This window comes from Notamacropus eugenii, chromosome 4, assembly GCF_028372415.1.
Source record: "Notamacropus eugenii isolate mMacEug1 chromosome 4, mMacEug1.pri_v2, whole genome shotgun sequence".
NCBI lineage: Eukaryota > Metazoa > Chordata > Mammalia > Diprotodontia > Macropodidae > Notamacropus > Notamacropus eugenii.
In genome coordinates this window covers 209,693,957-209,712,892 of record NC_092875.1, presented here as the reverse complement: position 1 = coordinate 209,712,892, position 18,936 = coordinate 209,693,957, and the positions used below count along the sequence as shown (strand labels likewise).

The 18,936-nt window shown below is 35.5% G+C and overlaps 1 protein-coding gene across 8 annotated transcripts in view; it reads right to left on the bottom strand.

The window, feature by feature from the left end:
• FBXO15 (F-box protein 15) overlaps positions 1-18,936 on the bottom strand; it is an 85,272-nt gene that overhangs the window by 23,833 nt on the left and 42,503 nt on the right. For 5 of the 8 annotated variants that reach the window (XM_072604103.1, XM_072604100.1, XM_072604101.1 and 2 more), the window contains 3 exons: positions 16,900-17,026; positions 14,695-14,777; positions 13,712-13,857 (listed from right to left, as the gene is read on the bottom strand). In XM_072604103.1, coding sequence (XP_072460204.1) covers positions 13,712-13,857; positions 14,695-14,777; positions 16,900-17,026 — 356 coding nt within the window. Of the gene's footprint in view, positions 1-10,634; positions 10,899-13,711; positions 13,858-14,694; positions 14,778-16,899; positions 17,027-18,936 lie in introns of all 8 variants that reach the window. The other 3 variants (XR_011965993.1, XR_011965994.1, XR_011965995.1) reach the window with 2 other exon arrangements.

Below are 18,936 nucleotides of genomic sequence, written 5' to 3'. Positions count from 1 at the left end.
AGAGGGTTTTGGCCCTTGGATGAAAGCAATTAGTTCAGGATCAGTCATGCACCTGGTAGCCTCTAAAAAGCATTCCAGCCAACTCTGAATCAACTGAAATAGTGAACTACTACTCTCTCCAAAATATGTAAGAGAAAAAATGAACTATGCTCCCTAATTATCAATGGCATCTTGCAAGTGAAAACACATGGCAGTATACAGTAGAGGGCAAGAGGCTGTGGAGCTAAGTTGGCTCAGGGGACAAAAAGCCTCAAAGCCAAGACAAGCCAAACATCCTAGGTTTATGGGAGGGAAATTGGATGACTACTGTTCTTATGCTACCATTTCAGTAAATACTTTTTTAAAAAATAATTTGTTTTATTTTTAACATCATCAAAATTTCCCCTTTGTATTGAAACATCATCCCATATAACAAAGAATATTTTAAAAAGAAAAAAAAGAATGAGAAAAAATAAGCAGCAAAATCAACTGATGAATCCAAAAAATTTTTTTAAATATTCACAATGTTCTATACCCACATACCTTTCAACTTTGAAAAGTATGTCTTAACCCGTGGTCATGTTTGTTTTTGATAATTTTGCAAATTCACTACCTATAATTATTTTGTGATGGTTGCTTTTTTCATTTACATTATGATTGTTTATATTGTTCTCTTGGCTCTGTTTGCTTTTGTCAGTGGTAAGTTTTTCCATGCTTCTCTCTGTATGTCATATTCATCATTTCTTATAGCCCAATAATATTGTTGCATTCATATACCACAGATTACTTAGTCATTTCCCAATGGATGGGTATCTACTTCCTTTCTAGTTCTTTGGTACTACAGGAAGCATTCACTATAAATATTTTGGTACAGCTTTTTTCAAAAAAACCAATAACTGAATAGGGGTATATGCCTAATAGTGGAATCTCCAAGTCAAAACTTACAGACATTTCAGTCACTTTATTTGCCTAATTCCAAACTGACTGTACTAATTCACAGATTTAATAATGCATTAGTAATGCTTATCTTCCTACAACTCCTCCACCACTGCCTTTTCCCCATCTTTTGTCATCTTTGCCAATTTACTGGGTATCAGGTGAAACCTGAGTTGTTTTATTTGCATTTTTTCTTAGTGATTTGGCACCTTCTTTCAGGTTGTTAACAATCTGAAATTCTTCTAAGAAATGTTTCTATCTTTTGACAACTTATCTATTAGAGAACGGACTCTGGTATATCTGTTGATTTTACCTTCTTAACTTCTCTCACACACCACCACCTTCTCTCTTCTGTCATCATTACTACCCTAGTACAGGTCCTCATCATTTTAGGAACATTCTAGAGCAACAGTGTACTAATTAGTATCCCTGACATGAATCTCTCCCCTCTCCAGCCCATCATCCTACATTCAGCTACAAAAGTGATCTTCCTAAAGGGGAGGTCTAATCACTCAAAAAACTCCTATGACTCCCTATGACCTCCAGAATCAAATATTAAATCTTTTGTTTGGTGTTCAAAGCCCTTCATAACCTGTTTTACTCCACCTCTATTTCCTGTCTTCTTAAACCTTATACTCCCCACATATACATATTCTGTGATCCAGTGACACTGGTCCTCTTGTGTTCATCCTTCGTTGCAGAAGAAGACCATGCCATCAGAGAAATGATGACATGACTTGCACTTGACTTTGTTCTGAGTGAGGGAGGGCTGTGCAAAGTCACCAGCCTCACTTTTCCCTCTTGAGCCATCTGGATCCAGTGACCAGACATTCATCAGGATGACTGGAGATGGCCCAGGATGCAATGGGAGACCTTGGCCCCTTTAGGAATATAAATAGGCAGCTTTCAAAGGAAAATATGAAAGGGCATTAACAAGTTAAATGAAAAAATTTTCTCACTAATAATTCAAAAGTATTTAAAAGTAAATATGTAATTATGCCTGAATAAAAATGTATGCTTAAAATACTAGAAAGTAAAATAAATTCAACAAGCCTATCAATTGTGTACTATGTGCCAAGTACTCTCCCAGAGGCTAACAATACAAAGACAAAAATGAAAATAGTCCTTACCCACAAAGAACAATTGTTTTGTGACCAAACCAAGTTTTCCATAATACAGTTGTTGTTTTTAAAGAGTAAAAAACATTCACCTTTAATCTCTATTTCTTCCACAAAAAGTTTACTCCCATGGACAGTCGTGATTCTAGGTTCCAGAAAGTTAAACTAGCATGAGCATAATCACTGGAAGTGTCAGTAACACTTTGAATATGGTTACTATTTACCTATTTTCCCTATTGTATCCAACTCTTCAAAACCCCATTTGGAGTTTTCTTGGCAGATACTGAAAAGGTTTGCAATCTCCTTCTCCAGCTCATTTTACAGATGAGGAAACTGAGGCAAACAGGGTTAAGTGATTTGCCCAGGGTCATACAGCCAGTGTCTAAGGTCAAATTTGAACTTAGAAAAAGCAGTCTTCCTGATTCCAAACTGGCACTCTATTGACCTCCTAGGTGTCTGCTTGGTCCTCTTACTGTTCCTGAAACAAGGTAAATCCACCTACATACTCTGGACGTTTTCATTGGCTGTCTCTCATTCCTATAACCATCACTTTCATCTCCTCTGGCTTCCCTGATTTCCTTTCAAATCCCAGCTAAACTCCTATCTTCTACAGAAAGCCTTTTCTGTTCCCCTTAAATTCTACTGTCTTCCCTCTGTTGATTGTCTCCAATTAATTCTGTATATACCTTGTATGTAACACGGTTGTTTGCATGTTGTCTTCCCTATTAGACTGAGCTCCTTGTAGGCATTGTCTTTTGCCTTTGTTTCCCCAATGCTTAGTATCATGCCTGACACATAGTAAGTACTTAATGTTTATTGACTATGTACTAACACATGTGTATGTGTGTATTGCATGTATGTACATGTACACACATGTACACATGTGTGCATTCGTATACATCTGGGATACCAAACCCTTATCTGAGAAATCTGATACAAAGATGCAGTTTGCTGGGTTCAAAGGAACTACAGCAGCATTAGGGGTTTGAAGCCACCGAGTATCATGAACCTGGGGTAGTCACTCTATAGAGAAGGACTCAACCTACAAGTGAAAGCTGGCAGGTTGTCCAAAGAATTGTTGTGATTATACTGTAAAGAAATGAAGTATTCAGGATCATGGAATGATTCATAGGAACTAATGCCAAATGAAGTAAGCAGAATGAAGGGAAAAAAATTCTGTGTGTATGTGTATACACACACACAGTATGTTTGTTGTTTTCTCATTTTCAGTTGTGTCTGACTCTTCATGAGCCCATTTGGCGTTTTCTTGGTAAAGATACCGGAGTGGTTTACCTTTTCCAACTCATTTTGGAAAACAAAGTTAAGTGACTCGCCCGGCTAGTAGGTGTCTAAGGTGTCAGATTTCAACTAAAGAAGACTCTTCTGGCATTCTACCTACTGTACTACCTAACTGATACGCACCTGCACACATAGTGTATGTAATGGGCCACACCCATCGCATCTTCAAAGAAAGGAATTGGAAGAAGAGGTCTTCAGCTCTTTGGGCTGAGCTTTACTATAGTTATACAACATTTGGTTTCACTATTTTTGTTTTTTCTATTTCCATTTTCATCATTTTATACACACATTTTTTATACACACTATGCTTAGTTTTAGTGAACTTTTTTCCCCCTCTTTTCTTTATTCTTTGTTATAAAGGATGGCTTGCTAGGTAGGGGAGAAGAAAGGAAAATATTCAGAAATAAGTGTAATTATCTACATGTCCCCTCCCAGAAAGAAGTGTGGTTTTTTTTAAAGTTATCCATAAAAATTTAAAATACAAGATATAAAGAATATTCCATATTTACTAACTCCCATATAAAATATATACAAATATAAGACAGCATTTCTAAGCACTAGAAATCTTCCCTAAAGTCACAGGATCTGGAGCTAGAAAGAACCTTAGATATCATCTAGTACAACTCATTTATTATAAAAACTGAAGTGAAAGAGTTAAGCAACGTGCTCAAGATCACACAGTTAATTAAGTAAGAGAACCAGGATCTGAACACCCAGGACCTCTGATTCCAAATCCATTGACCTTTTTTTCAGTAGTTATCCAATAAAAATGCAAGATTTACAGGCAACCATGAGAATATATCACATCTGCTGTTCTCAAATGCAAAAGGAGGTAGTTAAAATATCCATGTGGTCAAGGACAACTTCTGATAAAATCAATAGTCATAACAGAATAATATGACGTTGATGCTGTGTCAAAAATAGAATTCCAATCCAACATCCAGAAGTAGTTATGTTGAATCAGACTAAGACTACTCTAATCTCAAAGATATCATTATCTAATATAGTCTCTCCTAATCTAAAAAATTTATAGCAATAATGAAATAGCTATTACCAATTAGGGCTTATAACTTTCTTTTAAATTTACATCAGCCATAACTAGATGTGTAAATTTAGAGACATCTCTACTCCAAATGTTCACGTGGACTATTTGCGTCTGGCCTGCAGCAGAGCCTTCCAAACTTATATTGGTCTGATCAGCCACAGTTGGATATACTGTACCTTGACCCCCCCAGCACTGTGATGTCATTTTGGTCCTCTTCAAGTATGAAGAATAACAACCAATGGATTCACAACTAATATTTAAGTCCATTTTATACAAAATATTATCCTCTCATTTTCATTTTTTCATTAAAAGGAGCCATAAGCAATTAACTACCAAATATCTACAATTAATTTAGTCTCATTAAAGACTTCAAAGTGGGTGGGGGGTGTTTCATTTTCCATAAAATATATGAAATAAAAAATTGCTAAAAATGGCTACTAAAGTTAAAAGAAAAAGTAATAATAAACAATACAGGAAAACAGAAGGTAGGTGGAAAAGAATGAAGCTTATTAGATAAAATTCCCTAACTAAACGCAAACCAACTCTTCCTAAAAATATATCAATTGTTAATGGAATAAAAAACTTATCATCGAATGGCCTTTACTAAGCAAGTACCATACACAAATCCTATGCCGAATAATTCAGAAAGACATGTTCTCTGTTACCCAAGGGCCATGCAACCCTAGTATTGCTAACAAAGTAACATAACAACTGAATAATAAAATATTAACACACAAACACACACAAACACAAAAAAGAGTAAATATTTACATTATCTACTAGTTAAGTTTGAGCTCATTTGAAGAGGATAGGAAACAAGGACTTGTAAGTTAAGACTATCAATTTTTCCCTTGAAAAATTTCCTCTGTCTCCTACTCCCTCAAAAAAGAAAAAGGGACTATGTTCTCTTCAAGTTCATCCTCAGTATCTTTATTCAAAGACAAAATACTAAAAAACAAAGGAACTGAAAAATAAACAATCCTGATTCTATTGATTTAAAAAAAAAAAAAGCATGCTCTTCTCTTCTGCACCACCATCTGAGTCTAGCCATTTTAGACAATGTGATGTGTTCCTGATAGTCTAGCTCTAGCACATCACAATCAGAGGAAAAGAAGGATCATAGGGGCACAGATTTAGAATTGGAAAGGACATATGAGCCCACCAAATTCATCCCTCTCATTTTACCAATCAGAAACCTAAGGCCTAGAGAGATTAAGTGACTTGCCCAAAGTGACAAAAGTGGCAACCAAGGTAAGATCTGAACCTAGATCCTTTTGCTCCAAACATATTATCCTTTTCATTGTACCATGCTGTCTCTAGCCTATAGTAATAATAATAATAAAGATAATAACTAGCACTTAAATAGCACTTTATGGTTTGAAAAGAACTTTATGAATATTATCTCATTTTGTCCTCAAAACAATCCTGGGAAATGAGTGACTTTGCAAGGTCACACAGCTAGTAGTTGTCAGACTCTATGTATCTGAATGATAATTTTTCTGAGCCACACAGCTGCTTTCTTAAAAGTTGAAAAACTTTTTAAAATGTACTCCCTGAAAGTCAAAAAATAAAAAAATCTCATTCTTCCCATCTCTCATCGCTATATCATTCTTCCTTTCTCAAAATCTGGCCTCGGACACTTTGTAGCAAACCACTCCTGTATTTTTGCCAAGAAAATACCAATTGAGTTGGTTCATGAAGAACTGGACATGACTGAAAACAACATCAACAGGCTAAAAATCTTTACTTCACTAAATTGTGGAGAAAATGTGTGGCAAAACTTTTTTAAAAACTATAGAAACATGGTTTATTGTTGTTTATGGTTCTTTGCAGACACATTTGTTCCCTAGGAGAACAAAAAAACATAGAGCTCAAAGGGCCACTATCAAAAATCAATTATTTGGACAAGACCCTATTTTAGCCAATAGAAAAACAGAGAACAATAGCATAAATTCTAAGGATAAAATGCTATGACAAAGCACTGGGGGGAGGGGAGAGAGACATTATGCAGAATGCTGAACTCATCAAATAAAATGACACAGCCAGGAGGTTACTAAATACTAAATATATACAGAACCACATGAGAATTACTCAAAAACTGTAGAAGGACACTGTTTTTAAAAATCTTGATAGCAATAGTGCCCTCTGCTGAATTCTCACAAGAGTCAAACTGTATTATAAGGAAAGTTATTTTGAACTCAGGCACTGAATTAGGCTGAAGTCTGGGGTCAATTTCTTTATTTTTTTTTTCAATTCCTTTTTTAAAAAGGCTCCTGGTTGGGTAAAAAGCTCCCTTATTTCACTTAATTATTCTTCTAGTCCTCTAACCAGTCTTTCTCAAACATTCATTTATCTATAAATGAAACTGCAAATTAAGCAAACAAGATAGCACTTAATCTTGAGAAGTTTGAAGTCTTGAGAACAAGATATATACATACACATAGAGGGGAAAAAAGGCACATTGACAAATACAGAAAAAGTCTAAATGCCAAACCAACATATAGCTGAGTTAGAAGGTTATACATCACCAAGTTACCATGCAACTCTCAGGCAAATTATTAATTTCAATTTAATGGTCATTTGACAATCACCTATGTGCAAAGCAGTGTGACAGTTGCCTGAATAGGAAGATAAAAATAAATAATCCTTGTTCTCAGGCAGCTAACATTCTACTAGAGATACAACACACACAAATAAAATGCAATGTAATCTGAGAAGGGAAAGAACATTTAATAACTAGATAGATGAGGGAAGGTTTCACAGAAGGGAAGATACAGAACCTGAGATCTATAGATAAGTAAGAAACATATTCTAAATATCAGGTACAATTTATTCAAATGCATAGCAAATGAATATGGAGTTGAATTAAGGGAAAAGTCAGTGGTAGAATTTGAAAATAACAGTGTAATGTGAGATAAGGTTGGAAATGCAGGGAGGAGCAAGACTGTAGGACGCTTTATAAATCAGGTTGAGGAGTTTGCATTTTTTCCTACAGTTAATAAAAAAAACTAATGGTACTGAACAAGGGAGTGACATGATCAAACTTGTACCTTATAAAAATTACTTTAGCATCTAAGAGAAGGATGGATTTGAAAAGCGAGAGGCTGTAAGTAGTGGAGCCAATTAAGGAACTATTACAAAACTCCAGGTAACTGGTAATGAAGCCTTGAAATGGAGTGACACTCATGTGAGTTGCAAACTTGCATGACTGGAATGGTAATGCTACCCCTCAATAGAAATCAGAAGTTGGGAGAAAGGGCAAGTTGCTTAAAGGAGGGGAAAAAGGAGGATGAGGATGATGAACTCAACTTAGGAAATTCTAAGTTTAAGATGCTGAAAGGATATGCTAGAGAAGTTCAATAAGCAGCTTGGTGATACAGCAAAGAAATTAGGGTTGTATCCATCAATTTGGGTGATACAAAGTAAGCTACTAAAATCACTGTTAGAGTGTAAATCTAGAAAAGATAATTAGGGGTAGGAGACGGATGGTGGACCAGCAAAAAAGACTGAGGAATAGCTGTGAGACATGTATAACAATGAAACAAAACAGCAGAAAGTCAGAAAGGAAGACATGCAACAGAAAAAATGGTCAAGAAATACAATGACTAAGAAAAGGTCAGTGGATTTAACACTCAAGGCATCAACAAGAAACTATGAAAGAAGACTAAGGGAAGGGAGCCTATATCAGAAACCTGATTGTAAAGGAAGAGATGCATGGTGGTGTAATAGTAGGAACACTGGACTTGAAATTAGGAGGACCTAGATCTGAATCATGTCTTGAACACTTTTAACCGTATAACCATGGGCAAGTTACTCCCCATCTCTGGATCTCAGTTACACCTATAAAATGAAAGGAGTTGGACTTAATGACCTCTGAATTCCCTTCCAGCTCTAAACCTATGATCCTATGATTGAGAAGTAAGCAAATATTAACCAGAAACTTTTTATAGGAGTTTGGCAATAAAAAGGAAGCGAGATTAAATTGTCCATTTACTACAACTGGAATGAAGATTTCTTGAATTTAAAAATGAGGAAAAGATTTGATCAGTTTCTGTTATCCCTTTTAATTCCTTCATTTAAATCAAAAGAACCTCCAAATAAGTAATTATCAATCAATCAACAAGTATTTATTGAATGTCTAAGTGTCTGACATTGTAGGCTATGAATGAACTCCTGGAAGGCAAGGACTATCAAAGTCTTTCTTTGTACCCCCATTGCCTAAAAGTATCTCGCACACGGTAGGCTTTTAATCAATGTTCACTTACTAACTGTTTGCTGCTGGAGATACAAGTATAATAAATGCCCTACTTGAAAAGGGTCTATATTCTAAAAGGGAAGCACATATTAAAATCTATACACCATAAATTAAAGTTAATAAATGCAAATATATATGAAATATTTTAGGAAGGAAGGCACTAGTAGTTGAAGGAATCAAGAAAGATTTCATGCAAAATATAGTGCTTACACAGCAACCAAAAGGGAAAAGGGAACTTTACGAGACAAGGGAAGGACACAACATATTCCAGGCATATGGGAGGATCAATGCAAAAGACACAGAGAAAGGAGATGGATTTACAGAGTGCAGGAAGGGAGTAATGATCTGATGGGACTTGAAAGATAGGTTGGGGATGCACTGTGATAAGCTAAACAGAGAATTTTGTACTTTATCCTAGAGGCAATAAGTCACTGAAGTTGAATGAGTAGGAGAGTTACATGGTCAGATCTGTATTTAAAGAAAATCACTTTAACAAAGCAGTGTATGGATGAACTGGAGTGACGAGAAACTTGAGGCAGAGAATCCAATTAGGAACTAAGCAAGAAATAAACAAAGCCTGAACTAAAGTGGTAGCTGTATAATTAAAGAGAAGGGGTAAGATTTAAGAGATGTTGGAAAGGCAAAAAACAAAAATATTTAGTGATTGACTTGATATGTAGGGTGAGAAAGAGGGAGAGGCCAGGATGACGCCAATACTACAAACAATGAGCCATCAAAAGAAACTAAGAAGGAGTGATTTGGAAGGCAGGCAGAGAACAATGTCACAAAAACTCAGAGAGGAGAGAATATACAATACAGTATGACTAGTAATGTCAAATGCAGTAAACAGGGAGAGAAGAATACGGTCTGAGAAAAATTTGTCAGATTGAGGAAATAAGAGATTATCATTACCTTTGAAGAGAGCAGTTTTATTTGAGTGATGAGATTAGAAGCCAGAAAGGAGAATAGGAGCAAAACAAGTTGAGACAGTGAGTACGGTTGTTAATTGTTTTCCAGTTAGTTTGGCTCTGAAAGTGAGAAGAGATATAGAATGATATCTTGAAGGAATTGTAAGATCTAATGAAGTTTTTGTTTTATTTTTAAAGATGGTGAAGACTTGGACATGCCTGAAGGCAATTAGTAGATAGAGGGAAGGAACTAGTAGATAGAGAAACGCTAAAGATTCAAGAGAAACGAGGGATAAGGATGCACTCCACTGGAAAAAATGGTAGGAAATGGAATCAAATGCACATATAGAAGGGCTGGCCTTGGCAAGGAAAAAGACTATCCCTTTTCAGAGACTGGGGGAAATGAATAAAGAATGGGAGATATCCAAGGGTTTTGAGGTGGAGAATAGGCTAAGATAAAGTTCTCATCCACTGACCTCAATTTTTTCAGAAAAGAGATAAGACCCTAAAAAGAGAGGGAGCAGGGACTGAGTAGGAAAGAAGCAGTTTGAAATAGCTTCTCTGGGAATTGAGACAGGGAATCTATGAATCTATATGATTCTGATGAGGCTGCAGTATGTGAATTTCTAAAATAGCCAACCGGCAAGGTTAAGAGACTTCTGTCAGTGGCATTCAGGAGCTAAGGAGAGGAGGCAGTACTACAGGACTAAGATTTGGCAAGAGAAGAGTAGTAGGAGGACAAAGGAGCAAAGGATTTAACTAGGATTTAACTTCTGTCTGTATTATAAAGAGGAAGAGAAAATATATATATATATATATATATATACACACACACATATATATATATATATATGTATATATATACATATATATATATATATATAAGACTTATACAAGAGTTTTATTTAAAGCATATTCTTTCAGGCAGCCAGGCCACACAGTGGATTGAATGCTGGATCTGGAATCAGGAAAACCTGAGTTCAAATGCAGCCTGAGATCAGCCTCACACTAGCTCTACGACCCTGGGCAAGTCACTTAACCTCAGCCTACTTCCGTTTTCTCAACTATAAAATAGGGATAATAACAGTACTTACCTCACAGGGTTGTGATGAAGATCAAATATTATATTTGTAAGGTGCTTAGCACAGTGTCTGGTATATAGTAGGAGCTTAATAAACGCTTGTTTCCTTCCTTCTTTTCTTCCTTTAAGCAGATGACAGTGGAATATTATGTTCAGAGCAGAGCAATGGTATATCAGCTCCAAAGATACCTTCCAAGTTTTCTCTTTTGAATAAGGAAAGTCCCTCCTCTGAAATGTGTTAGAGACGCTCCCTCCTTTTGGAAATTTGGAAGAGGTGCTAAGGGGGCGGGGGTAATGAGAGAAGGTCAATTAGGGAAGAATATAAGAGATTAGTGTGCAGCAGTGTAGCAGTGAAGGCCTAGTTAAAATTATCTAACATAAATCTGCAAGGAGCCAGACAGCATGATTGCTTGATTTCCTACAGCAAGACAGAACAAAGATCTGACTCTACACTTAGATGAAACTCCTCATAATTACTAGATAATTTGACCTTTGAAAAGTCACTTAACTTCCTTGGGCCTCTTAATCTGAGGTTGAGTTCTGAGTTTCTTCATCTGTAAAATAAGGATGTTGGACTATGTTATCTAGATTTATAATCCTATGAAAAGAATTAGATAATGGGAATAATGAAATATTGAGCGCTAAAAAGGCAAGAGTAGCAGAAAGACAAGGAATGAAGGGAATCAAAAGTGGATGATGATGTATAACTAACCTGACTAACTACAGGGTAAAAGATTATAAAGGGAAGGACTTACAAGGGTGATAGACTAAGTACAGAGAAGATGGAGTACCTTGTCATTGTATCAAGGGAAAAGAATAGGTTTAGAAAGTATGGGAAAGGGAGAAAAGATGGAAAGACAGGATATTATGAGCAAAAAAGTCATGGAGAAGTGCTATAGGACTAGAGCAGAGAAGTGATCTAATTTTTTTTTTTATTAGAAATAAACCATTTTTTTCAGAGGGCAGAACCTGGCCAAATGGGTAGAAATTACAAATATGGAAATTTGGGTATGATTTTAGGAAAAATTTCCTAACCAATGTCCTAACCAATTTCCTGTCCAAAAGTGAGACAGACTAGCATAGTGGTTAGTAGGCTTTTTTTTCACTAAACGTCTTCAAGCAGAGGATGAACAACCTGTAAGTTATGCTAAAGCTAAAGGATTTCTTTCAGTTATGGGTTGGAATGGATGACCACTTAAGTCCCTTCCAACTCTGAAATTCTGTGATTATATGAGTTAGAGTCTGCAAAGTATAGGCCAGTAAGCTTGATGTGGATTCCTAGCAAAATATTATAACATACTATTAAATAGGAACTTAGTAATCATTTAGAAAGGGAAGCAAGCAATAATCACCAAATGCCAGCATGACTTCACCAAGAACAAGTCAGATCATACTAATTTAATGTCTTTTGATGTTACATAGAATTGGAACTGGCAAAATGGCTAGACTGCAAGAGTAGATATTAATCATCCTATGATAAGTCGGAAAAAAGTGTTTAGTACAGCACCCCAAGGATCTTTTCTACTTAATATTTTTATCAGTGCCTTGCATAAAGATATAAGTAGAATGCTTATCAAATCTGCAGATGACACAAAACTAGGAGAAATAACTAATACAATGAATGATAGGGAGGATCCAAAAAAATCTTAAGGGTCTCTTAGAATACTGTGAGAAATACAGTAGGATGAAACAGGAATGAAACTCTTATACTCAAGTTCAAAAGTCAACTTTTCAAATATAAAGTGGAGAGTCATATGACTAGATAGGAGAATGCATCTAAAAAAGATCTCAGCATTTAGTAGATTGCTAACTTAATGTAAATTAAATACATGATCTAAGGCTGAACGAAGAAAAGTATAATACCCAAAACTAAGGAAGTTGATAAATTTAATATAGTGATCATTGTTTAGACTACATATAGAGATAACATATTCTTGTCTAAGTACCACATCTTAGGAAAGACATAAATAAGTTTGTAAATATCCAGAGGACAATTAGGACAGTAAAAGGCCTTGAGAGCATGCCATTTGATAAATCTGTTAAACATACTGGGGATATTTAGTATGGAGAAGTAACTTCAAGTAGTCTCCTCACTGGTGGTATATGCAGGGTGATTCAAAGGAAGATGAACTGCTACAGTATAATATAAATGTGAGTTATTATTCAATCCTTCACCTTTGTTCCTTTGAACAATTATTGCCCTAACCCATTCTACCTGAGCATATCTACCAGCTCCTAAAATTTCTTTTATCCATTCCTAACTACTCCATCCATCATCTCCTCTTGCTCCCTTCCCTCTTTCTTTTCTGTCTTAACCCCACCTAGTGGTCTTATTTTCTCCTTCCATCTAACTTAGTCACCAAAAGTTCCCCAGCTTTTCCCTTCCCCATTGCTCCTTACCTCAAGTTTCTTTCTCTTTCTCTTTATAAGGCTAGACCCAAGCTTGGCTGTTAAATGTAATGAATAAAAAAAGATAGCAGTAGTCTCTTCTTATGTCCTCTTCCCCCATCATTAGGCCATATACATATCCACCAACCATTTCAGGAATTATGACTGTTTTGCACAACCCAGTTCTAGGGCCTACCACATAATCAGGAAGCACTCTGGCACTAATATTGAGTACAGTGACTCCAGGCTTGAAAGGCTACAGGAGGTTACAGGCCAAAAAGGAAGAAGCACAGCCATAAAACGATGCTTCTTACCAATATCTTGCCAAAATTTCTTTCTCCTGTTCCTTTATCAACAAGGAATTCAAGAGATAAGGGGAATTTGAATAAGGGACTTGAATACAGTACAAGCACCAGTGGGAAGATGATAAAATGGGTGCCATGCTGGGGACTGTTACGAAGCTAAAAAGAGGCAAAGAGAAATGCAGAAGCAAACAGCACACATCCTGGGAATGTAAGATATATATTACAACTAGGAGTTGCACAGAGAAGAGTAAAGGCTTCACAGAAGTGAAAAGAGGTCACATGTTAGGAGAAGTGGATAGTGTTGGACAGAGCCTAAAAACTGCTAGTTACACCTTTGCTCATTAGATCCTCCTACTTCAAAAATGTAAAATAAAAATTAAAATTCAATCAACTTCACCTTTCCTGCTGAAGAGATTACGAAAGGTACCACAAAGGTAGGAACTTCCACCACTGTGCATGTCAACATGGAGCTGATAACCATGTAGTCCATATTGTTGGTCAATGTCATCCAGAAAAGGAATGTGAGGCGGCAGCATATAAGGGCTTTAAAAAAAAATACACACAAACATGTAACTCAACAAACAATATCAAAGGTCAAACACAAAGCTCACTTTGGGCCCTTAAGATTTAGGATTCTATAATGTAATTTTTTAAAAACACACACATAACCCATCACTTCCACCACTACTATAAAAAGACAACAGGTTTCCTAATAATTCTCAATATTATATAACTACATGAGGTTTAAACTGGCATAGCCTTTGCTAACTCCTATAAAATGTCCATTTCTCCAAACCGCTGGAAGATATCAGTTCTGTGGACAACTAGAAGACATAAAATATGCATGGGTAAACCCCACTCAGGGGGAATACATTTGAACCATAGTGTGTAGAAATATACTCCCAGGACTCTTGACTATCTAAAGGCAACTCCATTCCTTTCTTAACGTTCTGATCAGCAATAAAAGAACACCCTTCAGGCAGAAAAATGTGCCAAAGGTAGCTCTCTTTCTTAAAACTACATGAAAAGATTGCAATTCAGAAAAATTAAGTCCTATTCAATAAAGGGAATAAATCACAAATCTTTTCTGAGAAAGAAAGCAAGAATTCTCTCCGTAGGGAGGACTGAGAAAAGTAACAATTTCTTGCTATAATGGAAGTTTCTCCTTTAATCATCCATAATCATGACACATATTTTACCCCAAACAAATAAAGGAAATGTGCTCATGAATAATCCAGTAACTTCAGCAGCAACATGCCATTGGGCTGTGCCAAGTGTTGGAAGATCTTTGTAATGATCCTTAGCATAAATTGATTTGAAACTCTGATTCCCTTTCACATTTACTCTACAAAACATGGAAAACAAAAATTCAGTACGTACACAGTGGTTGAGCCTAAAGTGCTTCTCTCCACCAGTAGATGAAAATGAAGATTCGCCATAACAAAAGCCATTTCCTTCTCTTTCTGGAAAGTTAATTACAAAGAATACATTTTTCACCCAGACTACTTTAGCTTTTTATGAGGTCTTCTTAAAGAAAATGGCACATAAATCTTGCCAATAAATGCAGTTTCTTATTAATACAATACTGGTACAGTGCTAGTGTATTATTATTACTGTTAATAGAGAATTACTATTTAACAAGACTTATGCATTATACTAACAGACAGGAAAGCTACCATTCACACAAACACAGTATTATAAGTGATATTTAACCCACAGCACTTATGAAGGAAGAAAATATATAGACAGAGACATAGATAGATACTTATCTATCTACACACACACACACACACACATGAAATAATATTTATGGTCTTTTCAAAAAAAATGTTTAATTAGTATTCTTTACAAAGAAAGAAAAGAAAGCTAAAAATAATCCAACTTTAACAAGAACAGTTAATTTCCCCAGTAATCATCATCATTAACAGTGTAAAGCCCAAATAGACAATGACTTCCCAATCTTTTCCTGTCTTTTCCCCACCTCTATATACTTGCACAGACTCCATGACTTGTAGGTACTCCCTCCATTTCTCTCAATATATTGAAATCCTTCTCTTCCTTCAAAATTCACTTCTACTAATGTTCCTTCAATTAAGCCGTTCTCAATTCTTCCAGCTCAATGGGATCTCTCCTTCCTCAAATTTCTCAGAGCACTTATATGGGACCAATTATTCAGACTTACAAAGGTTTGACCTAAGTATGAAAATGTAAGACTATACTTCAAGTTGTGGTTTCTTTTACTCAGAGAATCTAACTCTATAAGGAGAGACAGCAATCAACTAGCTCTTCCGAAAAACAAGAAACTAACCTAATGGGGGAAGGGCAAATGGTTAAATTCTCTTCCAAAATGGTAAATTAAGCTCAATGTCCTATCCGGTCAATCAACAACATTCACTAGGAGCTTACTATATGAAAAGTACCACAATAGGCTCTATGGATGAGTAAGTAGAGGAAGAGTATAAAAGAAGCAAAAGATATGGTCTTAAGTCTCATAAAACTTGAAATCTATATGGAACACACATAGATAAAATAACAGAAGAGCACATGAATTAAGCAACATATCAACAGATGCAATATAGTGTAACAGAGTGAATAGGTGCTGAGGAAGTAACTAACTGGGGAAGAAGTAACAATCATGCAAGCTTCCTAATAGAAGTGAGTTCTCATCAAGTTTTTAAGGAAAGGTTGGAGGGGTGGGAAGGAAGGAGTGCATATGAGGCAATGATAAGATATACGAAAGCAAGTCACAGGATGGTACAGGAGAAATGGCAAAAAATTAGCTTGGATGGAGTAGAAGTCTACACACAGTAATCTATATACAAAATAAGTTGGTAAGATAATGAACAAAAGGAGTATAGATGGCAGCAAACCTTAAATGCTAAGGTAAAGAGTTTGGATTTGATGCGAGTCAAAGTGAAATCCTAATCAGGATTAGGGGATTCAGAAAAGTGACATGATAGCAAGTGTTTCACTAAGATTATCTTAGTAGTTGTATGCAAAATGGATTAGAATAGGGAATGATGAGAGGCAGAGAAATCTACCAGGGAGCTGGCATATTTATCCATCAATGAAAGATGATGGATAGTAATTACTTGATGAAAAGCAATGGCTATGGAACTGAAAATGAAGGAGAAAATCCAAAAGATATTGTAAAGAAGGAATTAGCAGAGTTTAGTGATACAATGCATATAAGGGACAAAAGAAAGTCAAGAGACAAAAATGTTTTGAGTCTAAGGAGTCACAGGAAATAGTGGTGTTCTAGCTGTTGGAGAATATAAAACATTTTCAACATGTTAAATTCAGGTATCAGTGTTTTTTGATGTCCTGATGAAAACTAAAAATATAAGACTAAAGAAGTCAAAGGTCCACAGCTAAAAATGTGGATTTGTTAATCATTCACATGTGGTTAATAGTTAAATTAAACCTTGAGAATACATGAAAACTCATAACAACAGTGAGTATAGATTGTGATAACATAAGTGTCATTAAGCCTAATATTGACCAGCTGTAAGTAGCAAATGCATACCAATGCTTTCACACAGAGGTGAATGGAACTCCACTACATAAAAAGGACTTCAATCTTACCTTCCACAGACCAACTAGAAGCCCTGGGTTTAGGCAGAAGGTCCGAATAAGTCTGTCAGAGCCAATCGAAGTGGATTTAGTTAGGTTAGTCAGATTGTACTCCGCAACTAGGGAACGCCTTCGAGGTCTTTGAACATCAAATGCCAAATCAAGGAAACAAGAAGTGAGTTTTAGTATTATCAGAGTTGTTAAGTATTATATCTAAGAATGCCAATTAAGAAGATATTAAAAGTCAACTTTTACAACAGGTGACAACATTGAGGAGAAAAAAAATCTGACTTTTGTAGAAAATATCAGCCAATCAATTTTATTTCACTTCTCATTCAAACTGTCCTCCCCTCTTACTCTCTCTACAATTCAAGTCCTAGTCAAAAGATAATAAGGGAGACAAAATTACCTTCTCTCTTTCCTTTAGTATCTATTACACAGTTCTTTAGTCACAAAGGACATTCCATAAATGATGCTGACCAAGTGGAGGAAAAATAATAAATCACAGCTGATTGAAAAGTCATGTGAAGAAAATGAAATAAAACTCACATTTATAGATACTTTTAAGATTAACGAAAGATTTTTCTTGGCCCAAGGATTATCCTCATTGAGACTGAGTAATTGTTAAATGACTTGCCCCGGATAGCACCTTTAAGTGTAAGAGCCAGAATTTCAAACCATGTTTATCTTGTCCATCAGTCTTTGAACTGCATCAGTTTACTCTTCAATAAAACAAACAACTGTCTATCTGAAAAATCAGACTACTGTCAGAGTGAAAAAGCCTTCTAAATTCAATACTAATACAGAATTTACAAATGCTGACTTGGTAACACTCAAAACAAATTATAAAACAAAACCTGTTTTTAATATTTTCATGCAAGCAGACATTGTAGAAATTTTCTTTTGAATGACTAGGAGTAAATGTTACAAATAATATAAAAGCAGAAATTTTGAAAAAGTAAGTCAAATAACATTAGCCAGATTTCTAAATCAATTTTAACAATAAAATATATTGCAAACAGTATAATAATCACCTAAGACTCTTCTCATCCTTAGCAACCAACAGAATCTTTTCAAAAAGATTTCTTCTAAATATTGGTTTTGACATTAGTTCAGGGGTCAATTCTAAAGATTTTATTAACATGCTATATAACTAACCCCCCATGTAGAATTCTATAGGGAAGAAAGTTCTCCACTAACATATCAAGATATTTTGGTACAATGTGGGATGTAGTAGAAAGATCACTGGACCTAGAATTAGGTAACCTGGATTGGTATCCTTGCTCTGACATTTTATAACTTTATGACTACAGGGCAAGTAGTTTAGCCTTTCTGAGCCTTGGTTTGTTCATCCATAAAATTAAGATTTCATACTATGACCTACCTCTCAGAGTTGTTCTGAAGAAAATATCTTGTAAATATTAAAGTGCTTCACAAATGTGAGGTACAATTATATCTATGTGAACTTGGGCAAGTAACTAAGCTTGTGTCTTCATATGTAAAATTATAAGACTATATGGCCTCTTATTGGCCCATTCTAGGCCTAAACCTATAATCCCACTATTATGTATATTGGAAACATATCCTTTTAATGTGCTTTCCCAAATCTGGTACTACATAGCTCCCTCCCCATTTCATAAAATTCTCCTCAAAAAGTATCATTATCAATTATTATTACTAATACTATTATTATTTATTAAAAGCTCACATTATGATTTTTTATCCTTTAGTGGAACTGACCTGCTCCCATTTTCACGCATTTGTTCATATAGTTCCTTAAGCCTTGAATGTTATTCATACTTGCTCAATTCTTACCTCTACTTTAAAGTATAATTCAAAAGCTGTCTCCTCTAGGCAGCTTTACTTTATCCTCCCTCCCCAGAGTCAAACATATTATTTCATTCTGTACTTAGGTCTTAGTTATGTTTCTCTAACAAACAATAAGTCCTTACGAGGATAAGGATCTGCATCATCTAAAATTTTCTCACCCAAATCCTAGGACAGAACACAGCAAGTGCATAATAGATATTCATTTCATTTTTATTGTGT